At 39.9% G+C, this 13,602-nt stretch overlaps 1 protein-coding gene across 1 annotated transcript; it reads right to left on the minus strand.

The window, feature by feature from the left end:
- Positions 1 to 746: 746 nt before the first annotated feature.
- On the minus strand, positions 747 to 4,864 carry LOC311058065 (uncharacterized protein; the record flags this gene model as incomplete). The annotated part of the gene is made up of 7 exons (XM_084075373.1): positions 747 to 902; positions 1,014 to 1,218; positions 3,145 to 3,252; positions 3,710 to 3,749; positions 3,916 to 4,109; positions 4,307 to 4,435; positions 4,652 to 4,864. 5 exons carry the CDS (start codon positions 4,862 to 4,864, stop codon positions 3,154 to 3,156), a joined length of 675 nt encoding a protein of 224 aa, XP_083931499.1. The 3' UTR covers positions 747 to 902; positions 1,014 to 1,218; positions 3,145 to 3,153.
- Positions 4,865 to 13,602: the final 8,738 nt, after the last annotated feature.

A 13,602-nucleotide genomic window follows, 5' to 3' on the forward strand; every position in this document is an offset into this window, starting at 1 on the left:
TAAAGTTGGTTACTTTGGATGCAGTAATTGTCTTAATTTCTAAATGTGCAGATACCCTGTAATACACGTATTCAATACAGTATTGTTCACTATTGAGTGAGAACAATGTTGCACATTAAGCAAATCATCGTGGGTCCTGACCCACAGGTTGAAAACCACTGCTCTATGCCAACATGGAAGCTGAAAATGGTGCTGTACTATGCAAACAGGCTATTAGAAACATATTTTTTGCAATGATTGACTCAATTTGTCATTAAACAGTTCAACATACATAAGTTAACTGCTACACCACAAATGATTGCAATAGCAAGCGGCATGTCCATATTTCAAATTGCTTTTAATGCCCAGAAAGCCCTACTTCGTTAATAGATTTACAAGCTCAGTCATGTGATGTGGGCTAGAACTACTGCTTGTGACCTTGGAACACAGGTCGTGTTTCTAGTGTACAAGGTTTTCACCTGACAAATGTAGAGGTTTGTTAAGTACTGAAAGTAATTTCCAAAGTAGACAAATCATAGCAGTCCACCAAAAGTGCAACTTCATTAATGTAGATGAACAAATACACCAATATACATTTGTGAAAGATACTTTTTAATATCTTGCATGCCTCTCTGTGAGATTGATCAGACACAACAGTGCATCCTGAAATGTGCTATAGTCATTGTTAACCACAGTATCAAAAAGGAGGGAGATGTCTGGGAAGCGCTCTCCAAACAGTTGCTCTGTATGGGATCGGTCTTGCTCTGTGGCGAATGGGTCAGATCCAAATGTAGACCGCAAAGTCAGAGAGGACCCAAACTCGTGCGCATACATGTTGGCTGCCTCAGCAGCACTGGGCAGCAGCTCGACTGGGATTCTCACCCGACAACCACCTGCGGCAAGTTGGTTTGGGATCCCTCGTCCTAAAATGCCATGTGGATTAAAAAAAGCATATTTAGCATTGTTTACAATCATTATGTTGACAGACAGACAGACAGACAGACAGACAGACAGACAGACAGACAGACACACACCTGGTATCCTGTGGGCATTCCAGGACTGCACAACTCTGCCAAGTCCAATTTGGCTGACTTGGCATGTGAGGTTGGACACACAGAACCTGGTGAGATTATCCTCCATATTCAGGAGTTCTTGGTCCTGCAGGTGAACTAGGGCGAGTTTGATAGGATAGTTCACACGATTATTGACCTCTGGCCAGAGTCGTTCCACACGAAGATTCTGTTTAAACACAAGAAAGGTGTTAAAAAAATGAAAACACAGATGGGTCAACTTAGCATTTTTTGAAAATTAAATGGGGTGCATTTCGCCTTTCCGACATGTCGCCTTTCCGACGTTAACGAACCCTATACCTAACCCTAACCGCACGCGGAAGCCACTAGTCGGAGTGGCGAGATGTCGGAATGGAAGGAGCACCCCAATTAAATGTACAGTATACATTTCCACTGGTAATGCCATTAGCCAAACTATAAATGTGAGTTATATTTATATGTTATCAGTAGGACAAAATTCACCCTTGTAGAAGTTGTCTGTGTAGCAGGATGGGCGTGGGTTCCCACGCTGCCCACGGCCTCATCCTCCGCCCACTCATCAGTGGACTGATTGATCACAGTATTAAAGCAACGCACCCCCACACTCAGTTAGCTGTCTGTCTGTCTCCACACCTGGTCCACTATTCACTCAGGCTGGCCTGTTGGGCTCGTCTGGTCTGCACTTGCATCGCGCATCAGCGCAGGTATGTCTCTCCGTCTTGCTGTTTATGCTATTGTCTTATGCGGCGTAGAGCACGGTCTTGAACTTGACCATGACCGTTTGTGCCCTCTGTAGCCCTGTTGTGTCTACTGTCTACCCCTCCCGTTGGCGTTTGCGCCGAGCGTGTGTTGCTTCACACTGCACAACGGGTACGTGGTGGTCCTTCCTCTCCACAGTATAACAAGTAATATATATATATATATATATATCATTTTATGTCAGGCAGACACTATAATAATCATGGCCTTTATTATTACTATAGTTATTCCTACCGGTGTCCGCCGCTGCAAGCGGGCCATTGTGCTTCCGCCTTTGCTGCATAGCGGTACGTTAATGTCTGTCTCTCTGCTCCTGTCTTAATGAATATTAGTATGATAAATGGTAGAATGACACGGCCGTTTGTCCTTTCAGGCACCGTGATACTCCACTGCTGCTTTGCAGGGGTTTGAATTACCCACGTTACCACGTATTACGAATCCTTTCACACTGACGCTCCACTCTCTGAGGTTCCCCTCTCCCCGTTCCTAAACGGCGTGGAACAACGTGGCTCAACCGAGCTCAGGCCCTTATATGGGTTAAAGTACTATTTCTGATGCATTGGTCCACCAACTCAGGCTCACTGCCAGCCTTTTGGTTTATTTTGTTTATTGTTTCGAATTATCGCTTCTGTTATTTGCTTATTTTGTTTATTTAGTATTGCTTATTTTGTTTATCTGCTTATTTTTGTTTACTTAGTGTTGTTATTTTGTGCTTATTGCTTAGTTAGTGTCATTGCTTATTTGTTTGGTTTATTTTGGTGAGACTAGGCCACAGACGGCATTCGATTATACTATATATAACATATATATATATATATAATACCTAATACCAGTTAAATTAGTCTATTTTCTCGGCACTGCCTAAAAACCCTATTTCCTGTCTTACAGGCCTGTGACTGGGGACTCCTTGGTGCGAGAGAGAGCAGGTGGCGGCCGCCCAGTTTGGGTTGTGGTAATCCCCCCCTTTTGCTGTGCTTTTTATTGTGATATTGTTTAATTTTGCTTGCTGTGCCATATTGGGGTGCCCCCTCCTCTGGGTCGGTCGGCCTGCTCATCCTCCCCCTTAAAACCCCCAGCACTGGCCCTAGGCAAATAGGTTTTTATCATTAAGTGCATTGCCTGATTGTTTTTAGCTTATTAAATGTTTCGCTATTTTTATTATTGATGAAATTAACCTGTTTACAATAAAGCTTTTTGTACATTTGTCTAAACACTGTTTCTGCCTTTTAATCATTAATGTATAACGAACTTGTGTGAGGAGTAATAGATGTTCAGGTGGTTGGTTTACATTATAATTATTTCCTGGGGTGCAACTCCCCAGGTGGCGTAGTTGGCTATATATTATATAATTAAATACACCGCCCTGCTACATCTGCATATATGGTTGCCTGCTGGTATTGTATCTGTACTGAGACAGCATCTCTTGCATGTACAGGGTCAGGTAGAACTCTCTGCCATGGTCTACCTGTTGTGGAATAAATATACTAATACTTAGAACAACATATAAGGAGAGTACAAGATGTGATGAGACATTCAATTGGGATCCCAGAGAACAACCACCTCCCAGCATGCGCGATGATTGAGTCTCCAGAACAGTACATGTATTTATTTTTTATACACTTTACTCAAAGTAGGAGGAGTGAAGGCTGTCACATGGCCAGACAGCCAGCCTCCAGATTATTAGATCATAATTATTACAATGGGACCATCCTGTTTGAATGATTACTGTGATGATAAACAGAGTAAATCAACATACAGATGTTCAGTTGGCTCAGAACAAAAGACATTGATGTGCAAAAGTTTTGATTAAATCGACACAGGACGTCAGACCACGGTGTAAGCCACACATCAGTTATCAGGACAATCAACATACAAGAGAAATATGACACAAATGAAACAATTCCATTTTTCCTACTACATACCCTGACTTGGTCCCACATGCCATGGTTGGCCACTGCTGCTCTGTAATAAAATAGGTTTTTATATTGTTAGAGATATTTTAACACGCACACAGCAAAGACAACTGAAATACAGAGACCTTTTCATCGAATACTGCAGCACAGTCTAATATATTATAATGTATAGTTTGTAGTGCTTATTTTCCAGATTTGATATTTAATGGACTTACTTGTAAACGTCCTCATATATGACCAGATTGTTTTTCACTGGCATTGTGGCTTGACCAACTATTTTGCTGCTGAAGCCATCAATAGCCAGGACATGCGTCACGCCAAACATCACCAGCTTCTCATTCTGGTCTAGGTGGATTTTGTGACCCATGTACTCAGCATGATAAGGGATGGGGTTCAGATTACGTGCTCCCTAAAACAGTAGATAAGTAAATCAGTGCAAAGTATAGTAGGCCTAGGCCTATACGTTGAATTACTTTAAAAGTTCAGATTATACCATATACATAATAATAGTCTAAACAGAATATTCAAGTCTACATTTAACATTTTAGAATGTTTAGGCCACCAACTTCATGGACAATCCATTCATTCATTGCAGAGGTAATTTACCTGACGACGCAACTCATTGTATGGCTGGTGCACCTCTCTCAGAATTCTCCCAACACGTCTTTCCCCTGCCTGAACTCCAACCGACGACAAGTATCCAGTCATGAACTTTCGTCCATACGTGGGGCCTGTCTGTCAATGCACAATATTACTGTAATCAGACAATGCTTGTTTATTGCTTGTTAATTGTGGTTAAGCTTATAATGGAACACATAATAAGCTTTAATAAATTATGACTAATTTATTAAAATACAATGTTTTTTTTATTAATGTTGAAATATGTAAACGTACTTATAAACTATGAATAGGAACATAAGTGTTTGTTGATGTTGAAAAGTGAAAACTTACCTGTTGTATTGAGGAGATAACGGATGTTGCCAGTTCTGCGTCTGTGACATGTCTTGTACGTTTCAGCTGGTGCTGCACACAGAACCTCCTGACAGACTTTTCGGAGCATCCTGGGATGCCCAACTGCTGCAGTGCACTGCACATCTCTGCATGCGTTTTGCCGTTATTAAAAAGCTCTCTGACTGTATCTGCATACTCCTCAAGGCCGGCCATAGTGTCTCACAATAACAATGATAACAACGACATTGACGCAACTCACTGTGACGCTTCTTTCCTCCTTTTCAACTCTTTTCCAGGCACTTTCGGTTCCGGGTCACACCAAGTTGTGTCAAATAAAAATAAAAACTAATAACGGCCTCCGTTAACAAAAAGATAAATCCTAAACATTTATATTTTATCCGCGCAGTGATTATGTACAACCTTTATTTCTTCCCAAATAAAAACAGTGGATCTGTTGCGTAGCAACGGACCAGATACACTTCCGGATCACGTGGTTTGGTATTTATCACGTGGTGTAACCGGACTTCCGCCTCTTTTCCCCGCGTCCCATGCCGGCATCAAGCAGCTGCCTGTGCGAGTGCTGAGTGCTTCATTCTCCATTGAGCCATCGTGTTATTTTTAATAAAGTTAATCCAACATGGAGAACATGTTTGTGCTGCACCGTGGCAGCAAACGGGCCATCGTACGGCCGGAAGACATGACAGAACAAAAAATCTCTGTGATTTTCCAGGTATGTATATATTTGTATGAGAACGCGCGTTTATTATTCTGTTTTACCGTCGCTGTCTGAGTGTTTGTTAGCACAACGGCTAACAGGTGAACGTTTGTATTTGTATAATCTCGATGCGTTTTTGCATACGTTTACGAATCATCTACACTTTAGAACATTCATGCGTGCAGTAGAATGCTGTCCAGTATTTTGTATTCAAACATTTCCTGTAGGCCTACAACATACACAGGACAGCACGATGGATGGAGGCCTTTAGTGCGCCAAATGTAAGCATTATTATCACTGTGCGCATATTAGCTTTCTCTACTTTGAGATTACTTTAATAGTGGGTTTCTGCTTTCTTTAAGACCACAGTTTAAGGCCTTGTAGCAGAACATTGCGCGTTGCTCCGTTTGTTGTGGTGAATTGCTGCTGGCTGGCTGGCTGGCTGGCTGGCTAGCTAGCTGCTGGCTAGCTATGTATTGTCCACTAATTGTAAACATTAAGAAGTATTTTACAACGAGTGCATGACTAAGTCTTTTGTAACGAATGCAGTGGTGTAAAGTAATTAAGTACATTTACTTAAGTACAGTTTTGAGCTACTTTTCCTTTACTGGAGTATTTCCAATTGTTTATCCTTGTCGTTCTACTCCACTCAGAGGCAAATATTATAATGTTGCTCCACTACTATTTGTGAAGTTTTTACATTTATTTCAATTTAGAACATGACCACTTAAGCCCTATTTAATACCTAGGCTATTTGAAAATGACCAATGTAAAAGCGTTGTGAGCTTGTAGATCAGCTATTTTCAAACATTTTAGTACTATTACTTTTGCAACTAAGCACATTTTGATACCAATACTTTTGTACTCTAGTAGTAAATACTTGAGTACATTTCAGTAGTGACACTTTTACATAAGCAAAACATTTGAGTACTTTTTCCACCACTGAACAAATGCAAGCCCTTTTTAAATTACTACGCAGTTTACTAACTTACTACCATATATTTATTATATTATTATCTTTACTGTACAGACCTGAACATGTGACATACAATCTTTGAATTTGAGACATTAAAGCAAAGACAATTGACAACATTTGAGATCAAAGAAAGCCTTGTCAGTATTAAAATAATAACCTAAACCCCCCTGTCATAGGTTAAGATGGATCTTCTGTATCTGCAGAACGATGGAAATGTGATCATATTTGCTGATGATGATGGCCAATTCGACCCAGACCTAGACACCAGAAGCCACTATGAAGTCCAAGGGGAGAGTTCCATTGTGGAGGCGACGGCGACTCCCCCCCACCCTTCTCTTCCTCTTCCTCAGGACCGTCATGGGACCCGATTCTCCTTCCACCGCCCATCCAACAGCACAGCTGCCGCTGCCAGTGCCAGTGCTGCCTGTTTGGTTCCGAGAGCAACTAAACTATCATCAAAGTAAACTCCAGTAAAACAGCCTATGCAATAATGAGTTACTGTGTTGTACAATACATTGTGTCATATTGTAATTTGAGGTGAGGCATGATTCACATGCTACACTTTTAGCACAGAGGTGTCCATTCCCTCTCTTCTCTCCCTGCTCTACCTGTCAGCGAAGTGAAGCCAATCAACGGCTTGATGACACAACCTCCAGATCATTAGGTTTTTTAATGTAGAAGAGCAGGGAGAGATGGAAAATACACATAACGTACATGTTCATGACATATGATCTCCATGAGCAAGTTTGGGCACCTCCTGACAATTTGTTTTAAACGATAATATCAACAATATGCATTGATGATACATTATGTCTCCTAATCTATTGAATACTTGTCTAAAACAGTCTGGATGTCCTTCTTTGCATAAACACTGCTAAATGGCAACATAACATGTTTAATATCAATAATAAAACGGAAATGGATAATTGTTTATGAAAATAGTATGTTCAATAGCTTTGTAAAATAATGACTGTTCATTTTAATGTTTAGGACCATCACGGTCTGTTATCTGCTGAATGGGAAGTTGGAGACAGACTCAAATGTCACTGTCCGCTTCTCTGAAATGGAGGCCAATGTTGGTGCCATAACTGCAAAGGTGATGGAGGCCCTTGGACAGGAGGAGAACATGCTCCTGACAGATAAAAAAGGGACACGAATGGTGGACTGTGAAGGAAATAGAGGTAAGTTTCCAACAGTTTATCTGGAAAGTTTCTCAAAGTTCACACTAAACCACACAAACCATAGCATCCCTGTTCGGAAGTAAATATTTGGTGAAAATGGCAGATCTACAAGCTCAGAACACATGGCGAAAAGCCAAATGATTTATTGTAGCAAACAGGAGGGGGCCTAAGATTGAAAGATAGTGATGCTTTTGGTTAATACCTAATGTTTTGTTAAAGCACTATTGTGATAGTAATCATTGCTATAGTGTTTATGCAGTAATAGAGGTCTTTGAGTCTCCAGCCAATCAGAAGAGTTGCTTCACTTTTAAAGTGTTCCCGTTCCAATCTGCTCAATTCTTGGTGACTTCCATTTCACTTGTTTTATCAGTATCCTGTGAGTTCTCCATCATGCTTGGATCAAATTAGTATCTGAAAATACATTTTCTGTTTAATGAAGAGCTGGGGAGACTCCTGTTGCTGACAAACACTGTATAGCAAAGCACATTATCCGTTCAATATTAATAAAAAAATAAAAAATAAGTTTAACAGTTGAATGATGTGCACTTCCTGTAATTTGTTGCAAAAGTGCTTTTTGTGTTCATAACTTGGGTAGATGATAAAGCCACAATGTCCCATTTATTGTCATTGCAGGATCAGATTTCTGGACGAGAAATGCCCTGAAGGTGTATGCTGTGCCAGAGCAGCAGTTACAACTGATGCATAATAAGAAGAGGAGGCTGAGGTAACTGAACTGCTTGTGTTTATCTGTATAAACTGCCCCAAAAAAGTTTGGAAACTTAACTTTGGTCGATGTGTTGCTCAGGTCTAGTTGCAGGACTTGGGTTGTTGTCTTCCTTTGACTTCACCAGTCTCACAGAACTTGGTCTTAAGTTTAGAAATGGTACCAGGGCTGACACCAAATAAAGCTGCCATTCTGCATAACGTAACACCAGCTTCACTTCCCCTATTGCACGGGCCTCATCCTGAAGGGACAAGCATGGCATCTTTCCAAGGGGGCAGTGTTGGAGCATACACAAACTCACCGGTTCCTCACCCTTGCTGGACTGAGGAACCATAGATTTTCTTAGAGATTTACAGGCAGGATTTGCACAACGGTACCAACGACAGATCCAACTCACACCTGTGACTGGCACACACCTCTCAGCAGGTGTGTGCTGGCAGGTCGCTCAAAACAAGAGTGATTACCACCAGAAGCATATTGGGGGATTTTAATTTTTTGGGGGGCGCTACCCACACGCTACCCACACATTTAGCTGTGTTGCTCCACGAATGTCCTATCCTTACAATCTGTACCTCGTTGTAAACGTTAAAAATGATAACATAATGGTATTATTAAAGGGGAGATATAATAGACCAAAGTTAAGTTTCAAAACTTTTTTGGGGCAGTTTAGATAATAAATATATTTTTTGCAGCACATTGTATTTTTATGTAAATTTAGGTTTGTTAGTAAAGTGTATGTGTTCAGTGTGTTGTGGTACTAGGTCTATGAACTAATTATCCATTTAAAATGTAACATTTTACGTTTTCCTGCAGCCGAGACGATGCTGGCCCTAGAGAAGCTGTCGGTGAAATTGAAGCGTTGGTTGAGGCAGCCCAAGGACTTAGGGAAGTCACAACCGTTATAAAGGAGCTGTGTGGAGTGCCGGCAACACTGACCTCAACGCTGTGCCTTTCCCAGGCTGAAGTGACTGCCATGAGATCTGCTTTCGGCTGTCGTGTCTGCAAAGGTTGTTACATTTTAAACACATTCACTTTTGCCTCAATAGGCAGACATCATGACTACTACACCACACCACTGTCACACAACACTTGTATGTATGTTCGGGTGTTCTAAAAGATCTCGAATGTTGATTAGATTTTATTTAATAGTCTTAATATAGTTAGTATAGAATTGGTATACTTCCAGTGTAATGGTTAAACTAATTTTAACACGATACACGAAATGCATTGTTAAAATAAATAAATATGATCTATATACATGCTTTCGCCCAAAACAAAGCTTTTCCAAAACACTTGACATGTGTAGCACTGATACAAGCCTCATGTGGTGTTTATATAATGACTTGATAGTGATGGTGCACTGAATGTTAACCAATAAAACCCTCTAGACTTGGAAGACTGGACCTGAGTTGGTTCTTTAGTTGGACCGCTCTCTTCCATCGACACCAATCTAAAAAAAAAGCTGATCTACAAGCTCACAACACATTGCGAGCTTATGCATAATGTTCCCCAGGAATATGGATGCTGGAGTTAAAGTGGTGGCCAGGTAGTCATGGTAAAACCAGTGGTACCCTCGACACACGTCCACCAGGTAACTGGGGTAGGAAGCTCAAAACAAAAGCAACAGCAGAATAAGGTGTTTGGCATGCCAATCATAAATGTAGTGAAATGTTTTTTCCCCCGATTTTCGGTTGCTAGATCAGCCATGCCATAACAAAGTGAATAACAATATAAAGTAGCATACTTATATATATATATATATATATATATATATATATATTTATTTTCCTTACAGGTGTGATAGAAGGTCCGATGTTCGCAACCTGCTGCAGAAGCATAGTAGGGTGCAAAGTCTGCGTGGAGGAGTGTCGCCGCGACAACTCCAACTGCCCAAAGTGCCAGAATACTGATTTCGTCAACCGCATCTGGGAGATGGCTGCACTCGATGATGCACTGGCGCCAATGGGGAAGTTGTTTTATTAGAATTTTATTTTATAACGGTGTAAAAAGTTAGGGTAGGTGATATTTTGGGGGGGGGGGCTTAAAAGGTTAAAGTCCTATATTCTGATAGTAAGCATTGCTTCAGAGTGTTTTTTCGGTCACGGGGGTCTCTCCAGCTCTTTAGTAAACTCCAGCTCTTTAGTAAACTTTGAACAAAAGCAAATCACTTACCCTACCGTAAGTGATTTGCTTTTGTTAAAAGTAGTATTAAATAGCTCTATATTCTGATAGTACTCATTGCTATAGAGTGTTTTTTCAGTCAAAGGAGTCTCCGTGTCTCTCCAGCTCTTTATAAAACAGAAAATACATTTTCAGTGCTCTCCTGATTGGCTTAAATGTTATCACCTACCTGAAAATGTATTTCTGTTTACTAAAGAGCTGGAGAGACCCCTGTGACCGAAAAAACACTCTGAAGCAATGCTTACTATCAGAATACAGGACTTTAACCTTTAACCCCCCCCCCGCCCCAAAAAAAGAAAATATCACTTTCAGGATTTTTAAATAGCCAAAGACCTGGAACGCATCTGTGTCACTTTATATTTCTTTGGCTATTTAAAAATCTTGAAAGTGATATTTTCTTTTTTTTGTTTTTTTTGGGCGGGGGGGGGGTTAAAGTCCTATATTCTGATAGTAAGCATTGCTTCAGAGTGTTTTTTCGGTCACAGGGGTCTCTCCAGCTCTTTAGTAAACAGAAAATACATTTTCAGGTAGGTGATAACATTTAAGCCAATCAGGAGACCACTGAAAATGTATTTTCTGTTTAATAAAGAGCTGGAGAGACACGGAGACTCCTTTGACTGAAGAAACACTCTTATAGCAATGAGTACTATCAGAATATAGAGCTATTTAATACTACTTTGAACAAAAGCAATTCACTTACCCTACCGTAAGCCATTAAGACCTGGAACGCATCTGTGTCACTTTATATTTCTTTGGCTATTTAAAAATCCTGAAAGTGATATTTTCTTTTTTTGGGGCGGGGGGGTTAAAGGTTAAAGTCCTGTATTCTGATAGTAAGCATTGCTTCAGAGTGTTTTTCGGTCACAGGGGTCTCTCCAGCTCTTTAGTAAACAGAAAATACATTTTCAGGTAGGTGATAACATTTAAGCCAATCAGGAGAGCACTGAAAATGTATTTTCTGTTTAATAAAGAGCTGGAGAGACATGGAGACTCCTTTGACTGAAAAAACTCTTATGGCAATGAGTACTATCCGAATATAGAGCTATCTAACACTAATAACAAAAGAAAATCACTATTGTGTTAAAAATAATACCATACCTTTAAGCATTGGGCATTTCCTTTGATGTATAAAGGTTGGATATTGTGTTAAAAAATACTTGTAAAAAGTTATACTTGAACTTGTGAAGCACTTTGGCACCCTAATGTTAGGTTAGTACTTGAACTTGTGAAGAAGCACTTTAACGATCAATTGTTAGTGTTTTGTACCTGAACTTTAAAGCTGTTCCCTTTATTGAAAATGTTTTGTACTTGACTTATACCTCAGACGGACCGGAGGCTCTGTCCAGTGACAGTTGTATGTATTTCTATTTTTGTGTATTTGTGTATTACCGTTTTAAAAAACGACTAAAAGGGCAAGACCACTTATGGTAGAGGTTTGGGTTTTGTAGTTGCCTTTCCATGGTGTAACTACAAAGGTGGACTTGATCATTCAAAACATGCTCCTCATTGACTTGAATTGTATGGTGAAACAGCTCTCAAAGTCGCTCTTAGCATGCAAACTAACATTTGTTTCAGACAATATAGAACATCACAAAACCCAGTACTGTTTGTTTATTTCATATTTCATATTTAGCTATTTTTGTTGGAAAGAGAACCTGGACTCCGGATCTTCAAATAGTAAAATCAACAGGAAGTTGACAATTTTATATAAGTTAACAACAGGGTTTTGTGGTTTTATATATTGTCTGGAACAAACTTAGTTTGCCTTGGTGTACGTGCTAAGAGCGACTTTGAGAGCTGTTTCACCATACACCATGGCAAGGTCACTACACAACCCAAATCTCAATCGAAGTGGTCTTGCCCTTATATAGTTATGTATAGGCTACTGTGCCCTGACAACATGCTGTGTTTTGAATTTTATACTGTGGTCTTGAGAAATAGTTTTTCTGTTACTCTGCCAACATGCTTTTTCAAAATGTGTTACACTGAAAATGGTGCTCTTAAAAAATTGTGTTTTGAATTTTATACTATACAAAGTGGTCTTGCCTTAAGTAATTGTTGCTAGTGCTACTGTTATACACTCAGGGCGGTGTTTCCCAAACGGGGTCGTGGATCAATTTGGGCAACCTGGCGTGCCTATGTTGCGCATGCCAAATTGTACATGTTCAATCAGGACAAATGTATTATTGATGTGCATTACTATGAAATAGTAAAAACGTTTTGCACATTTATTTTGCAATGACTGTCTCATTTTGTCAAACAAGTTCAACTAACAATATGTTAACTGCTACACCACAAAGCATTGTTCAAATTCAAATATTGAAGGTGGTAAGTATGTCCATATTTATTGTAATGTACTTGCTGTATATTTCATAACATAATCATACATAAAATGGGTGCCAGTCTGTCTAGCCTTCACATGTTTATTTAAGACAGAGAGCTAGCAGGAGGAGATTTGAAGACAGTCGGATTTAATCAGTCACACCTTGAAGTTCCTGCCTTTTGTTCTGAAGCAGAAGTTACAGGTCTTGAGTGTGAACCCAAAACAAGGGACCAAGCCATTCTTTTGTCTTGAATTGAATGAATTTCAATAACCATTGTTCCCCTGTGATAAGGCGGTTGGCCACAAGGCAACTGGGAAACTGCTGTGAAGTCACCTCTTGCTCGGATTCATTTTGCATACCTGTGTGAATAATCGTACAGGTTTTTAGCAACTGGCTTAAAGCACAAAGTTACTCCTAAAAGGGTTATTCATTCTGTGTAAAAACATATACTGAAGTAAAATGAACAAAGACTCTAACTATGGCCTGTGTGATTTTAACTAAAGTAGAAGCCATGAGAAGTAAAAGTATCCACTCTGAATTGATTCCTAACCCTAAGCCTCATTAAGCAACTATTGTTTACAGATGAATGGGAACGTGATTCTTGGTACCATTTTAAAGTGTATAATGTGCAGAGTATTAATCTCATAATGAAACTTAATTGTGAAATGTGGTTCTGTACTGAAAGCATATGATTGTTGAATTGATTCCAAGGCATTGTGTGACCCTATTAAAATGTGCAGTAAAGCTATCCGCTCGGCCATGACGGATCAGCCTGTGATTGGTTGAAAATGAGGACAGGAGGAGCTCTGAAACCAAGGAGCCTATTTTGAAATCTAGAGTATATATGCGC

This window comes from Gymnoscopelus microlampas, assembly GCF_963454915.1.
Source record: "Gymnoscopelus microlampas genome assembly, chromosome: 13".
In the NCBI taxonomy this organism is placed as follows: Eukaryota; Metazoa; Chordata; class Actinopteri; order Myctophiformes; family Myctophidae; genus Gymnoscopelus; species Gymnoscopelus microlampas.